The sequence below is a fragment of the Onychostruthus taczanowskii genome, unplaced genomic scaffold (genome assembly GCF_017590055.1).
Source record: "Onychostruthus taczanowskii isolate IOZ18803 unplaced genomic scaffold, ASM1759005v1 scaffold20, whole genome shotgun sequence".
NCBI classification, from domain to species: domain Eukaryota; kingdom Metazoa; phylum Chordata; class Aves; order Passeriformes; family Passeridae; genus Onychostruthus; species Onychostruthus taczanowskii.
The window spans coordinates 14,363,328-14,382,657 of record NW_024499240.1 but is presented as its reverse complement, the minus strand read 5'-3'; the positions used below and the strand labels follow the sequence as shown (position 1 = coordinate 14,382,657).

At 42.6% G+C, this 19,330-nt stretch overlaps 1 protein-coding gene across 1 annotated transcript in view; it reads left to right on the top strand.

The window, feature by feature from the left end:
* Positions 1–4,153: 4,153 nt before the first annotated feature.
* The window catches only part of MYO1B (myosin IB), a 105,349-nt gene continuing 90,172 nt past the window's right edge, over positions 4,154–19,330 (top strand). The window contains exons 1-2 of the mRNA XM_041403567.1: positions 4,154–4,209; positions 19,132–19,272. Coding sequence (XP_041259501.1) covers positions 19,138–19,272 — 135 coding nt within the window. The 5' untranslated portion in view covers positions 4,154–4,209; positions 19,132–19,137. The remainder of the gene's footprint in view (positions 4,210–19,131; positions 19,273–19,330) is intronic.

The following is a 19,330-nucleotide window of genomic DNA, read 5'->3' as shown; positions in this document are numbered from 1 at the left end:
GGAAATACAAATCCTGTGTAAGCTCCATGTCGGGGAAGGCAGATCTGTCTCAGTACTGAATGAACTGATTTCCAAAGCACCAGAAGACAATTCCAGCCAGTGGCTGTTCAGAGCCACTGCTTGCTCTCCTAATTGTGTGCAGTTTCATTTGCCACAGGTGGGTGAAGGATGGATCAGCTGTGCTTTCTGAGTTTTTTGGTCTAAAACCAGGAATTCTCTGGACCACTGGCAGCTTGTTTGTTGAACCATTCACTTGTGTACAGCCAGAGCTCAAACCTGTAGCCATTTTCCATGGCAAAGAAGACAGAGACTCTTATTGCTAAATCTTCTGCTCAGTCTTAAAGTAACATCTTCTGTTATTTTACAAGTACTCATTTGTTTTTTTTTACCTGAAGTAGAAAAGTATTCTAACTACTGTAAAGTATATTCCCACAACTCGTGGTACACTTAGAACAGAGGTAGAGCTGCCACATTTTATGAACATGCAGAATTTTCTCACTCAGTATAGGAAAAATGGCTGAGCATGCTCTTGTGGCTAAGAAACATTGACATCTAAACTGTCTTCCACTCTGTCAAGGAAATGCTGCATTTATGGGGTTTTCTTTGGTTGACTTATTCTTGCTGACTCCATTTCTTCATTTATGAATAAGAAAAAAATTGATCTTGCCTGGTCAATCGTTCCACATATGAAAATTGTATCTCCAAAAAATATTAAATAATAAAAACATGGCAATCAGTAAATATCCTTCAGTATGAAAGATTAAGAAAAACAAGGGTTGATATATTTTTCTTTTTAGCTATTGCAAACGAATTAAGTTACAAATAATACCTGTCTTAAGTACTGATTTGTTCTGGTATTTAAATACATGGTTCAACCAACTCAATGCATTTGAGAAACCTCCCATCCAGTTTTAATTGATACCATCAGGTGTCTTTGTGTTTCTGGTGAGCTATCCTCATCCTGGCACCATGAACTGGGACTAGATTCCTCTCCTGCCTTGCTGCAAATCCTGACAGGCTGTGCAAATTGCAGCTCACAGTAGTTTTGCTCTCTGAAGTGGCTGGGTCAGCTGTTCTTTGCCTCTCTTCCTTGCAAGGTTGGCCAGGAGGTGCTTCCAGCCCCTGTCTAGTGCTCTTCTGATTGCCAGGGGCTGTCAGAGGCCACTCCAGGGGCTGTTGTGTGTTTGATTCATGATTTGTCAGGCTAAACCATACCCTAGATCTCCACAGTTTGGCCCTTTCAGTCTCAGTTTCACAGTGGGTTTTGTACCCAGCTTCTCACCTTGTGAAGCTGTAGACTTTAAGGCAGCAATCAGGAAACTGTAATTCATCCAGTGGAAACATCCAGGAAAAGAAAAAAAGTGAAATGTCATTTGTAAGTAAGCAGCTCTTAAACTGCTCTGATGTACGTGGATATCTGTCACAGCTTTTGGTAAATTGTGATGCAGGACCTGCAAACAAGGGATGTGGACACATTCCCATTTTCTTCTCTGAAACGGCTGTAGGCTGTTGGTGAACAGAGCCCCTGCCTCTGCCCCTTCCGGATGACATCTGTGTGCTAAAGAGAGCATATTTAATGATCCAAGAGTTGGAAATTCCCTTAAATATCCTCCAGGTTTGAGAGAGACCTGAATGTGTGCTGAATACTGATTATCCCTGATGTCTTATGTGGCCCAGGATATACTATTTGCCTTTAAGAAATGAGCCCTATTTTACAGAAAATAATTCTTGGTGTCTGACTGATCATCTGTGACCAGGCATGTCTTTTAGTATAATAACAATTATTTTTATTATTATTATTTACTGTAGATCATTTCAGTGGTAATTATGTGGTCCAGTAGATATTGTAAAATGAAAAATATTGAAAAATATTCTAGATTGAATTGGGTACTCTTTGCATCGCACTTACTTGCTTTAGGGGAAGAAGACAGGTTTTGGGACTAATGTTTTTTCCTGTGCTTGCTCTACAAAGCAAAGAATGTAAGATACAGTGACAGACTGCTAATTCAAATTTTATAGTGAAATTGGAAAATGGCCTGAGAATAGGGAAGGATAATAAGATAGCTTCTTTCACACAAACCTGAAACAAGGAAGGGAATAGAGTGCTGGAAGGCTTCAAAAAACCCTGGGTAATTTTTGTTTGTTTCCTGGAGGACAAGGCAACTTCATGAAGATGTATTATTATAATATAATAATTCTGTGTTATAAATACTACCAAATTGCAACAGTGATCATGGATGGAAGTTCTGTTTACAGGAATCTAAACATCAAATGGGCAGGAAGAGACACCTGAGAGGGAACCAGTGTTACTCTTTTTGAAGCACTGTGGTAGGACCACGGAAAGAAAGCTGCACTGCTTTATTCCCCTGTGATCCTTCTCTTTCAATCAAACAGAGAATTTTAACCTCAGAGGCAAAAAAAAAATTGTATTTCAATGCTATGACAATGGCTTATGATGATTTTAATGTGTTAAGTTGAAATATGTACTTTCTCAGTGAAATGCTTGTAGTCACTGTCTTGGGGTGTTTCTTTTTGTTCTGTGTGCGTTGTAGAAAATTAGTGTTGACTGGACAGTAGTTGCTTTCCTTACTGAGAGTTACATTTTGATTTGGAGTAAATTAATTTTGTAAAATATATTAATCTTGTTTCTCTTTGTTATTTGGGAAAGAATGCAATAACTATCTCCCAGAAAGTAAGTTGAGTCATGAGAAAAGCACTTACCTGAAGCAAGAAAAAGGTGAAAAGACAGGGTCATGGTGCTGCTCAGGAATAGTTCTTGCCTGTGCCTTTTTCCTAAAGAAAAAAAACAAGCTAAAAGCTAAATTATCCTCCTGAGAATACCTGCATCAATCTATCACTGTTTCCATACAACTGAGTTTTGATCAAGCCCTCAGTTCTTCAGCATGAAAAATATTTTGTTGAAGTAGTTTTTGAACACTTCTAATGAATGCAGTAATTAGTTTCACAGGTATAAAAAAAATAAGGGCTAATAAGAAAATCTTAGAAGTTAAGTATCTGTGCTGAAAATAACAAAGCAGTGATGAGTTTATGAATCAGCAGGCTTTCAATGCTCTAGCTCCTGGGATTCACCTGAGAGCTGCCTCCAACACTTCTACAGCTACAGATTTGAAAACTGTGTGAGAAAACATTCTCTTTCTATAAACAGAAGGACTTCCAAGAAGATGTGTATCTGAAAATGTAGTGTTGACTTTGAAATATCTGAAGTGTTTTAATGAGGAAGGGTTTTAGAATGCATTTTGCATCTTCACTGTGTGGTTCTGCTCCCATTGAATCTCGTGATACAAGCTGTACTTCTTCCACATCCTAAAGAGTTCTGGTTGTGTAGCTGCAGTTCAGGTCCTCCTCTCACTGTCATCTAGCAAATATAGGTTTAGCTTGGGGTTGAATGGAAGCTTATTGCTGTTTAAAAACAACCCAGCTTGGGAAAAGCCTGCTTGCAAACACGAGACGATAATAAAATGTGCTAATTGGTTTCTTAGGAAAAAAGCACCAGCAGTGAAACTTTTCACACGGGGTATTTCGCCAGGAAGTGTGTCAGTGTAACATACAGACCCACATTCTCCATCTCATCTGTGAATGGGGAGTTTTCACGGGGGTGGGGAGAAACCTCAGTCCCAGAAACACAGTATGAGCCCTTTAGGGCTTTTTCTTTCCCCTCCGTCTTTTCACACAATAGAGCAGTCGCCCTCCATTGTTGACGGCTCCTGCGCTTATCAGGGGCAGGATTGGGCAGATAAACTATGTTAAGTCAAAGCTTGCTGTAAATACTTTCGGGTGCTTACACTTAGCTGAGAAACCACTGAAAACACTACAGAAACCGAGTGAGAGACGTTGAGTTTCACACCAAACCAAGCCAATTTCTCTTTTCCCTTAGCTTTTGGCGGCTTAAGGTGAGGGTGAAAGAAATGAACTGGACAACTGCAGAGCGGGCGGGTCTGGAGCGCGGGAGACCAGGTGAGCAGGGCGGAGGGTCGCGGGGGTTCGGTGGAGCCCCGGGAGCGGGTGGAGCCCGCGGTTCGGTGGAGCCCCGGGAGCGGGTGCAGCCCGCGGTTCGGCGCAGCCCGGACCCCGCGCGGGGAGCGGCGCCCGCCGGGCCCGGCTGCTCGGCAGGGCAGCGTCCGCCGGCGGCTCGGGGCGGGAGGCGGCGGGCGGTCGCGGGACGGCGGGCAGCGCCCTTCGGCGGCAGAGGTACAGCTCCCCCCCGGGACTCCCCGGCCCGCACGGCTCCCTTTGTTCCGCGGCACCGGGGCTCCGGCAGCCCGCCGGGGGTGGGGACGGGGATGGGGAAGGGGTGGTGTGGCGGCTCGGCGCCGGCTCTCCTGTGAGGAGCGGGCGGCGGTGCTGGGTGCGGGTGCCGAGCACGGCAGCCCGTCCCCCGCGCAAAACTGCGGCTTCGGGACGCCCTGCGTGCGCTGTGGCCGGCGTGGAGCTCCGGTGGATGGCAGCGGGGCTGGGACAGCTTCATTCAGGCAGGAACGCGGTGCGCACACACGCAGGGACGGTCCGGGGCTCGCTCCCTCCAATATGAGAGACAGTGTGTGTGTGTGCGTGCTCCTTCTGGGAAGAGAGCGTGGCATCTGTTTCTTCTTGTCTAAAATAATTACCCTGTGTGCGCGGCTTTCCCGAATGCAAAAGAACGGGCTCAGCTGTGGGGCTCGGGGGAACCGTGGGAAGAGTGCTGGTAACTTGGAGCAGGATGATGGATTCTGCTGTCGGGTAACACTTGCGGAGGAGACTTGAGGAAGGGCTTTCCAGGGCAGGGTCATTGTCCCAGAGAACTTCCCTGAGGGGACGGGTTGGTGTACCCTACCAAGGAAGACCGGCTGTCTGCGCCCATGGAGGCTGTTGGGATTGGGTGTGGGACATCTGCTGCCGCTGTTTTGGGAAGGGCATCCCTTTGTTCCTCGGAGTGGCCAGACTCCCCGCTGGAAACAATGGCCTTCCTAACAGAGCCACGGGGAGCGGGGCTGGCCGGGCAGTCACCAAGTGGTCCAGTGCTCACTTGCCCATGGTAGCTCTGTGCTCACACGTGCTGTTTGCTTTTTCCAGTAATTTAAAGCTTTGAAATTTCAGACTGTGTCATTAAATCGGTTGCTATGTATTTAGTCAGGACCACTATTCTAAGGGACAAACGTAACAGTAACGAAATAAAAGCTAACTACTCTTAAAATTTATGTCAGAGAAACTATTTAAAATAGATCCAGATTGGAAATGGCCACTGGCATAAAGGTCAGGTAAAACTCCTGACTTGGCGATTTTTGTGTGGAATCATGAGCCTTCCATATCCGTCTGTCCTATTGTTAATTGTGAATTAAGGCTGGCAACAAGCTGCCCATCCTTCCCTGCATGAATCATCACTTTGTCCAAGCCCTGTGTCAAAAACAAGGCTTTCCCCAAAAGTGTGCAGTGTTAGAGAACAGAAATAGTCCAACCCATCTGTTAAAGTTAAGTTCAGTCCTTGGCTGCTTTTAAACATATGAAAGGTAAAGACATTTTTCTCATGTGCTTTTATTTCCAGCTGTCCTGGGCCTGAGTTTGAGAATGTCTTCAATTTAGTGCTCAAAGCTATGTGCTGCCTGTGGCTTAATTTTGTGTGAAGGTGTGAGGGTTGGAGCATTCCCATTCTTCCCAAAGTAACATAAAGTGGTCACTGCTTGTGTTGGCTTGTAGCAGTCAGTAGCATGTTAGGTTGCCACAAGTTCCTCCATATCCTTAGGATGTTTCTGAAACACCTTTGTGGTGTTGGATATCTAAAAGGCTTCTGGCTCCGTATGAGCACCACGGACAGATTGAGTACTCAGCAAAGGGAAGGTGAAAGGACTCATGAAAGCATCTTAAATCACAGAAGCTTGGGGTTTTTTTTACTGTTTTTGGGTTGTCTTTTTTTTTTTTTTTTTTCCCGGTAGGAGACCTTGTTAAATCACACCTGTGGGGAGGAACTCTGTGTGGAAATGCTGCCAGAGGCCGGCAGTTTAGCTCTGTTGTGTTAGCCCATTCAGGCATTGTGCAAGACTCGATGTAATTGCCTTTAGAAGGGCAAATGTACATTGCAAGCCTACTAGTGCTTCTGGGGGAAGGGGAAATAAAAGTCTGGCGAATGAGGAGAGGAAGTGGGAGAGAGCAATTGGAAACATAAGCAAAGTCATTAATTTTTCCCACTGTGCACTCTTAAGAAACTGCTGGCAACATATTGGAGATACTCTGCCTCATGGAAGTGTCAGGGACTTGCTTCACATGATTCTCTGAGATCATCTGGCTTCCCTGAGCTCTGTGGGAACAGAAATTCCTCATGTTGGGAGTCTGATCTCATCTTCCTTCGGCAGCAGTACTAGCAGCAGCTTGGGAATTGGAGAGGAAGGTGAAGAAAGTGCCAGTGGGATGGTTTGGAGAAAAGCTCAGTTCTGGTGTAGGCCAAGCTGGACACTGTTCCCTCCTTTCATTTGCCTTGTGTGGTCAGAGCTGGGACAAATGTTGACATACCCACCAAAGTTCAGTGCCCTTGCAGACTGCGGAGCTTATGTAGCACAGCTCGTGCACCAGACCGTCCCTTAAATCTCACCCTGTATTTTTTTCATTCTTCTTTTTTTACTGTACTAATGAACAGCAAACTGAAATGGAAAGTGGTGACTTGAGTGACTGTATGCATCAAGCTTGGGGAATTTCCTGAGTTTGAGGAAAGACAGAAATAAAGGGGTTTTCCCTTCCCTTATAGCTGTGTAGTTTGTTAAATTCTCAGAACCTTCTAAGTAGCCTCTTCTGTTTGTTGTGGGACTACTGGCAAAAATTTTAGGAAGACTGAAGTAGCAATGACCAGCCCTGGAGTCTGTAACTTGATCTACAGCTTTTTCTCTTCAACTGGGAAAGGAAGTAACAGCTCTTGTTACACCCTTATGTAACCTCTCCATTCATAACCTCCAAAAAAGAAGGAAACCAGAGCTTGATTTCTGGTGTATAAGCTAACATCAAGGCATGCTTTGTCATAAAGAAACAGTAAAGAATAACATTAATTTTCTTCTGTTTTGCAGTTTCCAGAATGGAAAAAAAGCCCCAAAATCCACAACCCTACCAAAAGTTAAACATTTTAATTTTGTGCTGATGGGATAGTGGAAATCTCTGCAACTCTTTGTCATATGCTGTGAAGTAGCTGTTAAAGAGAATGCTAAAACTACCAGAGTGTTTTTGTGGGTATTTTCTGGTGTCTTTGAGCATTAGTCTCAAAACATTCATCCTTTGTAGTTGTGCCCCAGTTTGCTTGTGGTTTGGGGAAGTTTTAGTCTTTTGGTGTTTATTACTCCAGATTTTGGTTCTGAACAGTGTGGAGACCAGGATCTCTTTTTCTTTTCGGTTCATTTTGTTTGGTTTGGTTTTTTGTTTCCTGATAGTGACATAGCTTTTAGAGTAAACGACAGAAAGTTAATCTTTTTGCCTCTCCCAACTCCATTTTACTGGGAAATTTCCCATTTGAGATCACCAAGGAAACTTGTATCCATTTCTTCAAATATATATTTTAAGTCTGATAGCAAAGTCACCGTGGTGATGAGAAAGTTTCAGTGAGAAAGACTAGTCCTTAAAAATACAGTTTCAGAAGCAAAGAAGAATTATCAAGTCCCCTTTCCAGATGCAAACTGGTTGGGGAATTCTTCTATGAAGACAGTAAAGCAGGAGTAATGGACTCCAGAGGCCAGAAAAACATCTTTTTTCCAGTGCTCCAGCTTTTAGGTGGAAAGCAACTGGGAGATGGTCTCCAGCCTGAGTGACCAGATTTAACATTTCAGCAAACGAGCTGAAGGCTCAAGAAAGGAATCCAGACTCCCAAGGAGTAAGGGCAGAGAAATGTTTACTGTCGCTAAGACTTTCTGTCATTTTCAGGGGTGGGGAGTGATAATTGCCCTATCTCTGGCTTTGTGAAGTGCTGCCTTGGAATTGCTTCTTCAGTGTGGATTTACTGGTTAACTTTTCCTTGGTCTCCCTTGGACAGGCAGAAACCCTTCCAAGGGTCTTGTATTGGCAGAAATGTTTATCTTGTTGGGCAGGAGGACCATGAGTGCAAAAGAAAGCAGGATGAAAGTAAGAGTCTATATCAAGGAGAAAAAGAGGAATAGGTGCTGAGTAACAGAAGGGTTGGTGGGTGTTGTACTATCAAAAGTGCTTCTTGTAGATTTCTTTCTTTTCTAAATGGAGGCAGCAAGGAAAGACTCATTTTTCCCTACTGTAAGCAAAAACCAGTTTTTAAAAGTGTGTGACCACAGCCTGGTCAGCAGTGGTACAAGTTTCCTGGGCTCACAAATATGCTTCGTATGTGAGCCCTCTTGCTGTTTGCTTTATGCTTCTTTTTCTGTAATATTCTATAATTTTCAAAGCTTGTACGCTCCAAAGTGCAACTGGGGTTACTTTGCATTACAATAAGAGTACAAATAGAAAATTACAAATGAGAATAATTAAACTGTAGGCTTTGCTACAATGGAAAAAAAAAACCCCAACAGGTAGTGAAGTTTCCACTCTTTCATATGCATTTTCTTTATGGAGTCTGTTCTCCTTTTGTCTACAAGAGTGTACTGACGTTTCAAGATCTTTGAAATCCAGGGCCTTAGGGTAACTACCAGTTTTTATGCACAATGGAGCATATGTGGTGTCCTGACCCTGTGCTGAAATCCTTGCTAGTAATCTTTGAGAACCTGCACCTCAGAAATTAGGAAACTGCTGGGTGATGAAGGGTTGAATTCTGTATCTTGTGAAAGCACAAGCAAAGGAAGCTACTCTTACTCTGTGTTTTAATGCCTTTGTGTTAAAACAATTTGAAGCACAATTAAGGGTATCCTTTTAGATAAGAGGTGTGCTTAAAGTCCTTACTGCATAAGGGCTCTGTGGATGGCACTGCAGTGAGAAGCCAGCCCTGTTTTCAGGAGAGCTTTTAAAGGGGGTGAATTTCTATTAATCCTCTCCACTGTTTCTCTATGGAAGCAAATAAACAACTTAACATAGAGACACTGGTGAAGAGATGAAGCGATGCCGTTTTTTCTGTTACTCTGAAAACCAGTTCACTATCCACTTAATAGCTTGGCTAGAGCTTCATGTTTGAGGGCTGAGAAGAAAGCTCCTTCTAGCTGAGCTTATGCTTATCTGATGTGAAAGAAGGGATATCTGGGATGTCTAACTTCCAGCAAAAATAACAGCTGCTCTCCCTTTTCATCAAGAGAGACTTGGAGACACGACAGCAGAAAGGTGGCAGAGGTTGAAAGGCAGATTATTTTTGGGAATAGTTAAGGCTACAAGATAAACACATGGTTGCTGGAGTGTCTGGAGAACCTTCCTAACTTTTACATGTGTGAGTAGGTCTGTGACTGATGGAGCACTTGAGGTTTGTTGTGCAGAGCAAGCTAGGGAAGTGCAAATTCCCTGTGAACCTTTGGAGAAGGAAAAAGCGTCGTGGAGGGGGTGAAAATGAATCCCTCTCTCTATGAAGGAATATTCCTGGTAGTGATGAGGAAATATTGCTGTACCAGGTGTTGTTGATGTACCAGGAATCCTCCGTACATCCTGCTCAGTCAAGATGGGCTCAAATAGGAGATGGAGCAGAAAAGAGTGATTGGGATGGAAAAGCCACTGAGAGGGAAATGGGCAATACTGGCTATGCATTATATGGAATTAAGTCCATTGAAATGAACCTCTGTCAATACTTCCCCGTGAGCGAGAAAACATATTTAAATTTAAAACCAAAACCAAACCCCAGCGCTGTTAGCAAAAGCAAGAAGTGGCTATTAGCTGATCAGGAATATGTTTAGTCTGTGAATAAGGCACACCATAAGGACTGTTTCTCGTGGAGAAGGCTGAAAACTGGCACTCTGGAGCAGTGCAGTGTAGTAGTCATGGCTGTAGGATGCAGTGGTCTGGAGCACACAGGACAGATAGAGCTTCAATTGCCATTGTGCAGCTCACAGGCTGTCAGAGTTAAAAGGGCTCTGGAGATCAACTCCAGTGATCAAAGTGAGCAGGGCTCTGTTGAAACAAAGTTCACTCCAGGAGAAACCCTGGAAAATCTTTTGGCAAGCAAGGGCGGAGCTGGAGCTCCTTGTGCCTTGTAACGTTTCTGGAACACAGGGAGCTTGCCTGTATCTCGTGTGAATAGAACTTTTTGCTTCCTAAAATCTGCCAGCTGATAGTTCTCACTGAAACCCAGCGAGGGGAAACTTAGTAGCTGTGAGTGTGCGCTGAGTTTGCCTGCCACGGGACCGGCTGTTTTCCATCTGTGGAAGGGAGTTGCTTTCCATTGATGTTTTAAGAAGGTGTCCCTCTCTAAATCTGTGAAGTGTTCTATTTTATTTGGAAAATCTTTGTTTATCGTGCTAGTTGTTAATAAAAACACTGTCTGCTGGCTTTTAACTTCGGGGACATCTGGGCAAGAGTGATTACCGTGTGGTGAAATGCAACTCCATGAACTGCTCCCATTGTCTGAAATATCTCTTGTACAATACACAGGAAGAGCTGGAGATGGCTGGATTTAGAAATTGATGACTTTTATCCTCTCATTCCAGGTGTCTATCTGAAAATTACTATTGAGGATGAAAACGACAAAATAGTGGATATAGGTCAACTGCTTGAGACGAGCAAACCTGCCTTAGTACATGTAATTTATTTAAGCTTTACCTTCCCTTAAATTTTTTTTTTTAATCTCAGGTTTGGAGAAATAATGTTTCCTCTTCCCTGCAACACGTGCATCCAAATTCTTTAATTCTCTGCCTTTATTAAAAAATAAGTGTCTTGCTGGACAGAAGTTGATGTGCAGAATAGACAGTGATGGCAAGTGGTGGGGTGAAACCTTGCACTACTGTTTTACCTTAGCAGCTACTCCTGGGAGAAATGGGACTGGTCGAGTCTGACTTCCTGCAGATTTTTCTCTTGTGATGTGATTGACTTGCAAAGAAGTAATAATTTCCACTTGAGTCTTTTTCTGCAGCTAGGGAATTTTACAGAGCAATTTTTCTGCTCTGTGGTACTTAATGAGGGGTTTGTTCTCCTCGAAGCCCATGTCTCTGACGAAATGCTTGTGCTCAGATCTCCTCTCCTGCCTGCTTTTGTGTGCAAAATCAGCTGTTCTCTTGTCCTTTACTCTGTCCTTTTGAATGAAATTCAACATTAGATGTGTCTGAGACAGTAGATGCATAGACTAAGAGATGTACAGCTGGTATGATTTGTCTTATTTTCATGAAATACTAGGCTAAAAACATTCCAAACCTTATTTACAAATATCTCAAGGACCCCATCAGTGAGGTTTTTAGGAGGGGAGATTGCATTGGGCTAGAATAAGACCTTTGGGGTGGTATTTGGGTGACTTCTTTTCCTCCTGTTTTAAATGGAAAAGGACAGGGAAATTTTTGCTTTACCCGGGCTTTTACTGCTTGGAAGACAAGATGGGTGCATGGAAACTGTGAAACCTGTGAGTGCCAACTGCTCTAGGGGTTAGGGTGTATCTCAGTTATTGTGGCTGATTGATGCTGGGTAGATCCAGGCACCAATGCCTCTTCTGGGATCTGGATCTCCTGGATCACCTGATTAGGTTTGTGTTCATCTGTGGCCGGTTTTAAGCCTGTTGTTCAGTGACTGTTGTGACTTTCTGTGGCTGCTTTTCCTTCTGCTGTTGGCAGCTGAGCGCAGCTGTGGTGTTACCTGGCCTGTTATTTCGTTTTCTGCATATCTTCAGGGCTTATCACCGACTGCTTAACAGGCAACCAAGCATTTGAGCAGAAGATTAGCGTGTACTCTGGTATTTTAACCCTGTAGTATTAGGACATCTCCTAGCACCTGCCTTACCAACGATGTAAATGTGTGTTTGCTCCAGTTGCTCCACCTTGAGCAGTTCTTTTGCTTGTGTCAGGGATGTGTGGTTCCCGTGCTGACTGCAGGAAAGCAAGGCTTGCTTTCTGCCCATGTGCTTGTGTGGAATAGAAAATAAAAATCCTATTTTGGTCGAATATCTTGATTGCAGATGATTGCTGGATTGCTCCCGAGGTGAAAGAAGTGATCTGATTTTGGGAGGGCTGATTGATTGTAACAGTGTTTTGTGGGGATTTGCTACTGAGAGCTGTTTTGAACCCAAGCTGTGGTGAGGTGGCAAGCTGCTGGTGTGTGACATACAGCAAACAAAGAAGATCCCCTAATGTAAATAAACACTACCTTGTTTATTGTGCCCCTGTTCTGCAAATGTAACCTTTGGATTGGGCAGGATCCCCCAAAATTGGCAGGAAACTTTTAAGTGGCAGCTTGAAAGATGCAGATAATCAGTTTAAAAGGGTACCCACTGCTTAGTGGAATTTGGCTGTCCAGTAGTAAAAGATTTTTTGGGTTTTTTTCTGAAAGAATGAGGGTGTTTTCTATGTGTCCATATCCCTTAGTGACAGTGTTTTCATAATTGTGTTGTCCAAACGCTGTCAGTCTGAAATCTAGTCCTTGGTTTAGGGGGAGAAGGCAGGACCTTTGACAACTTTTGGGTTTGCAGTCACATTTTGTTCCTTATTTTGAAAAAGATTCAAGGAAACCTTCTGGCACGTACACCTTAGCAAGGTGTATGTGCCAGAAATTGACCTCCTTTGGTACTGAATACTTTGTCCCTTTCTGTAGATGTGGACCTGGAATGATTATAAAACTCTGTGGCTGGGCAATGACTAAGAAAAGCCTAAATATAAGAAACCACCATGGATCCTGTTTCTGCTGAACTCAGTGGGAATTTAACCAGAATTTTGGACTGTAAATAGCCTTGGTAGTGAAGACCTATTTCTAGATGCATTGAAAACACTCAAGATGTTTTCCCCATTAAACTAATTAAAGAAAAAATGGACTCCAGAATAACCATTTACATAAAATGCCACTTCACACCTATAATCTTTGAAGCCTGTCAATATAATCCAGAAATGTAAAGGAACATTTTAAGGGTCCAAATGGAGTAGCAGACATATTTTGACTGTATTTTCACAGCTGCTAGAGAAGAGTGCCTTAGCAATGTTGAAAGACCCAAATGTTTTTCCCAAAACGTGGTCTGACTGTATGACTGACCCAGATGAGTTAAAGCAAGGCAGAAAGTTGACTTAGGAAATAGATCAGCCCCAGAGTGCGATTACTGGTGGCAGTTATTGTGTTGTGGTCGCAAAATAATTATCAGAAGTAATTTCAAGACATGTACTGCTGGGACTGTAAAGTAGGAATAATAGAATAGATACACCCCATGGTCTCATAGAGCAGGTAATATCCATGCTAATGTTATTCAAACCACTGGGAAAAAAATAACAGAAAGTAGCCCAAGAGAAATGCAAACACAGCCCCCTCAGGCTGCTGAATTAGTTGGTTTTGGTTTTTTTAAGGAAGAGAAAGAAGGCAAAGCTGTGTCTTCTGCATACATGGCTCATGTGATTTTGGTTTTGTGGTAAGGTACTGTGCACCTTTTTGGTGATACCACAGTTGTTCATAGTCTCATCATAACGTGAACAGAAGCATGAGAGAGGCATCTCTCTCACTTTAGGGGCAGATTACTGCTTAGTGTGGGCTGTAACCAAGCTGTAAATAAATGTAAAAATAAAGAACACCCCCACACCAAAACAAAAACTCTAAAACCCCCAACAAGCCCCAAAGAACTTCAGCAACAACTACACCTCTCACTTCTGCATTTATTAAGAACCTGAGTCCTGGTAATGAAGTTTCATCCACTGTTTATGTCAGGAGGAGGTGATGTCCCAGCAAACATTTTGTACGTGTCCTAATGCAGTCTAATCATCCCACTATCAGTTTGTTTCTAAACTGCAGTTAAGTCTCCATTGTTAAACTATTAAGAGATGATATTGCCTCAGTGGTTGCAGCTGTTTGTTCAACGGTACCTTAAGGGGCCTGATTCTTTCTTGAAAATTACCCAGTCTTTAGATAAATGCGTGGTGTTTGGTAGCAGAGGCCAGTGGAGCATTCGTTTCTCCTGTGGAATTCTCTGGTCAGATCTTCTGTCATCTAAATTGCAGTCACTGGTGCGAAACTGCCCTAATCTGATGTTGCTGAAGGGCTGTTCCCATTTAGCTGATGCTGAATGCAAACATTCCTGCGGTCCCAGTACAAATACACCCCGTAATGCCGCATTTTGCTTTTGTAATTCACCAGAGCTGGTGGTTAAGTGCTCAAGGAATCCAGTACACGTGTGTAATGTTCGGTGCCCACGGAAATTTAGGAGAGATTGCACAAGGCTTCGAATAACAGCTCTTGCTTGGTGGGTAAGATGTGAGAAACACTAGCTAATTCAAAAGCTCTGAATTCTAAACCTTTCCAGTCTGGAAAACTCTGATTTGTGCAGTAGGACTGTGAGGACGGAATTCAGAAGCTATTCAGACACTGACAAAATCAAAAGCAAAGATGGAGAGTCAGAGGAAGACTTTTAGTTCTTTGAGTGCTTTTACTGATGTTGTAATATCCATTAACATTCCTTCCTGAAATTCGTCTGTCACGTTCCTCAGGCCCATTTTCTTGCAGGAAAAACAGTGGGCTGAAACATCGAGCTGTTTTCTGCACTCTCTCTTCCACAGGACATGGTTGTGTCAGAGCAACAATTGAGAGCAGTCACAGCTGGCAAGGAGGGTGCAGGTGTTCCCGGCAGAGCAGATGGGAGGGATCTGGAGGGAAAGCAGGGGCTTCCTCTGGATGATATCAACGTTTTGTCACACATGCTGATGTCGGGAAATGCAGGTCTGAGCGAAAAGGGCATTGTAACAGTTCAGCTGCAGAGTCTGCCTCAGTTTGCCTGGTGAACCAGCACAGGGTGTTTCCAATGAACTTCCACCTTTGGGGCATCAGCCAGAGGCTGGTGAGACACAAGGTTTGCTGGCCAGCAGAACAGGATAAATTTAAATCCTGCGTCTTGCTAAATTGGTGCTTAGGCTTGTCATGAGCAGCAGCACGAGATGATGGTTGCAGCCCCTTTTGGTTTTGTTTTGTTCAGGTAATGACATTGTGTCCCTGGCTGCTTTTTGCAGCAGAGGCCTGTCAATGTCCCCACCTTGTGTGGGCTGATTGCTCCCTGACAGAAAACAGGGAAGGGGTGGGCAAACATAATTACAGCCTGACAGGGGCTCAGGATCAGACCTGGAACATGAAATCAGTTTGAACTGCACTATTGAATTACTGATGTTGCACATTGTCCCTGTTAAGACTTAGAGAAAGGGGGTTATCTTCTACAGCAAGCTGGTTGTAGTGAAACCAAAGGCTTGTGGTGTTTTGTTTTGTTTTTAAATAATCAGAGCTTGAAGCATATGTGAGTACATCTGTGTCGGTTTTGATGGTAGGGAAATTGTCCTCTTGCTACAATGCCTGGAAAGAGAAATAAAACCAAGGCACCTCTGCAGCCAGTGATAGTTCCAGTGCAGCAAACTCTTAAGTGTGAGCTAAGGACTGCACAGCTGTAGGAAGCTGCTGACAATTGTTGCTGTTCTGCTCTTGGAGGGTGATGTGGAAAACCTGGGACAATTCCATAAGGTGCTGTATGGCAATAACAGGGCATTACTTCATTTCCCCCATGGAGAATGTGTGCATTTAATTGTACAAGGCTTTGGCAGTTTTGCCTATTCTCTGCATTCTCTTCTATTTATAGCTGTCATTAGCTCTTTTTCCAGAATGGCCAATGATAGGGTTGCTGTGGGATGCTGTGATTTTTAATTTGCCATCCTTGTGGCCAAGAGGGGCAAGAAGGTTTTAGATTCAACTGAAAATCTAAATTTTATCCCAATCCCCAGGCACTGCGAGCAATGGATACAAGAGTCTGTGTTTTAAAAGGCTCTGTGTGGCGTGGGAGTGTGTGGATAAAAGCATTTTAAAGACACAGCCTGCCCAGCACTTCTTCTCCCAAGCATGTTGTCCAACATAACACAGATCAAACTGTGAAGGATTACTGAATTGACTTTTAAAATATTTTTCTGAGAATGGAAACATGTTGCAAATGTTCTCACTCCATTGAATTTAAGGCTTAGATATAAGACCGAGGGGAGGAAGAACAGATTTGATAACTGCCTACAGAAAAAAGAGATATTTTGGAATGCTGCTGATCTTTCCTTTAGGGACAAGAAGGGTAAATCTGGAAGAAGTCTCAAGTGGTAAGTGGGTATGGGTGAGACCTGAGAATGTTGAAGGAAGAATATGATCCTCCTGATCTCTCAGGCACTGGGAGCAGGTTCTGGTCCCATCCCTCTCTGGTTCTTGTAAATGGTTCTTTAGTAGCATTCATCTTTTTAAAGGTGCATGAATTCAAAAGTAGAAGCCACTTGCTTTTATGTTTGCCACTGCTTCCCAAACTGTGGTGAGCACGCTGTCAGCAGTGCTGATGGGAAATATTAACAGCTGCAAGGCGTCTTTGAGTGTATGGCAAATACTTGGACATGGATTTGGATTGCATTTCTGAGCTTTTTCTGAAGTTTAGCCATGTAATGTTGCAAGGGCTTGATTATTTTTTTTTTTCCTGTGTAGTGTGCTGACCTTTGACATTTTTATAAAGCTACTTCTAAAATTAGCATTTGGTATTTTGAAAGTGCTATATATTGATCTTCTACTACATTCTTCTAGTAGATTAATTTTGGTTATTAAGTCCTATTTAATTAATTAATATATGTTTAAACATTGTTGGTTTCTCTTAGCAGTGCTTTCCCCCCACCCCCCACTTTTTACCTCAGATAGACAACCAAATTATTCCACAGGCTGGATTTTCCTTTGTTAGCTAAACCAGAGCAGGGATTAAGATTGGATTCCACCAAAGCCAAGGCCAGCAACGCTGCTATGGCAGAATACTCTTGGATCATACATTAAGTTTTAATGAATTTTTGCAAAGGCTAGGCTATTGAAAATGGCTTTGAGCAATCAGTGTTAAATAAGTTGTTTCAGCCTGTTCAATTTTTTCATCATTTGGATTTCTAGTATTTTCTAGCTCGCAAGTTGATGAAAAATATTTTAGTCATAGAATACTCTAAATTATTGTGGAAAAAACCAAGCTGAAAATTAACCTTTGACCATAAAATGGAACTTTTCCAATATATTGATAAGTCAGTATCTGCATACAACATTTTGATCCAGCTTATAATAGTAGATAGTGTCTTCCTGCCCCTCTTCTGCAAAACATAGCGCTGAATTTGGGAATACATGGATGTTTTTGATGGGTTTGACTGCTCTTGCTCTTGAAATTCCCAAGCAGTGATGCATGAAGTGTGGTAGGTGGTATGTAATTTCACAATGGTAAATGAGGTATTGTACTTAGAACTTAAATTTTAGGTTTAAATTGCCCTTATTATGATTTTGTGTTGGCTTTTTTAATATATTTGGCCACAAACCCATTATTTAATAAGTTCCATACTTGAGAAGGGCTTTATTTTTTCAGCCTTCAAAAGTTACTTGAGCATTAGTTGATGTATGGGAAGCAATTAGGTCACTGAAACATGATTGGTAGTTTAAAGAATTTGTCTTAATGGGATGCAGAAGTTGCAATGATACCTCTGAAAAGATTCTATGAAAGTTTAAAATTTTTTTGGTGATTCAGAGAGGTGAACTTTTAAGAATAAAAGTATCTTTCGTTACAAAAATATTTGTCCAGTGTTTCTGTTTAAAATAAATGCTCTTTTGTTTGTTTAGCAGAGTTGACTCAGCTTTGGTTGGTTACCATAGTTCAGCACTGTTTTTGCATTTCCATGTGAATTTCTAGTAATTCCCAGGCTTGGTTCAGGTTTTGGGGATCTTTTAGTATCGTTTTGTTAGCTGCTTGTGGAGCTGTGCTTCTCTTCGTTGAATTTGGAAAAACATCAAGCAAGACTTAAGTCTTGATCTAAAATCCCTCAAATGTCACTTGCTGATGAAAAACATCAAATAACTTTTAGGGAAGTAGTGGCTGCACTAGAGGGAGAGATAAAAGACTTTGCTTGTTTTAGATTGGTGATCTCATGGCACTGGTTATATGAGGTAATAGCTGCTCAATGGCCTTTTGGGAAACAAGAAAAAATATTTAGAATTAAAATGTGCAGCAGTGGTAGAGGGACCAAGGACAGCCTGCTAGCATTCTGTAGCTGGGAGGTGACAGCTGACTGGTGAAGCTGAGCTGCTGCGTTGTGTGGCTGTAGCTGTGCAGTAGCTGGTCCTTGGTTTGTGTGGTCAGCAAAGCTGGTCTCTCACCGCTGGTTTTGAATCTGTCCATTTTTCAGTCTCCTTGTGGAAGCTGAAAGCTGTAACTGTGTGCCCAGAGTTCTTGAGGAGCTCACTAATCTCCAGCATTTGGATTGGAGGCGTAAAAGGCTGGGAGGATCAAATAAGTGCCAAGTTTTGGCCTGACCTTGACTTCTTTGTCTAAATGACTTCCTTTATCAGACTTGCTTACTTTGTTTTGTTTGATCCCGGTCCCCTGCTCAAACCCAGCTTCTGGCTTTTGCCACTCTGGTTATGTTGGTGCAGTGTCTTCACTTGTCAGCTGGATTGTTGCTGCCCCGTGAAAATCTTCTCTGCAGCAACAAAATTACCAGTAAACAAAGTAATTTGGTAGTAGCTTCATGTAGCCAATACCAGCACTGTACTGGAGTACAGGCACTTTAGGAATATAGGCACTTTAGAGCCCAGGGTTCATGAACTAAGAACAAATAGTGTGGGTTTTGTCTCTGAATAGGTTCACTGAGTTGACTTCCAGTGGAGTTGGAGAAATGCAAGTAAGGCTGAAAAAGAAAACTCAGGTTAGGGTTATTGACAAACTTAAACCCTAGTTTGGAGATCCTGATGAGGCTTTTGGTAAAACACAGACTTACATACACTTGAACATTGTGTTGAAGTCATCCAAATACTGTGGTTGTGATGCTCACTGGAATCTTCATTCCTGTTTCTAGGAGTTTCATGTTTAATGTAAAGTGGACCAGAAGGCATTGTTGACTATTAGAAATTAAATTTTGGAATCATGTGGACTACCTGGGTAGATGCAATGACTTTGAGAATGTTCCTTGGAAACATAATTTTAATGTAGTGTTCTTTTTTCCTGAAGTCGTGTTAGTAGATAATGCCAGTGAATAACTAAAATAACCTTGAGCTAACCTTTGCTGCTTGTTTTATTCTTGTTTCTTTTGTTTTTCCCAGGACAAAATGGCCAAAATGGAGGTCAAGACATCACTTTTAGATGACATGATTGGGGTGGGAGATATGGTTCTTTTAGAGCCACTTAATGAAGATTCCTTCATCAATAACCTGAAGAAGCGCTTTGATCACAATGAAGTTTATGTGAGTATATGTTAAGAAATAACATCCTATGTGGAGCTATGCTGTCATTCTGAACATA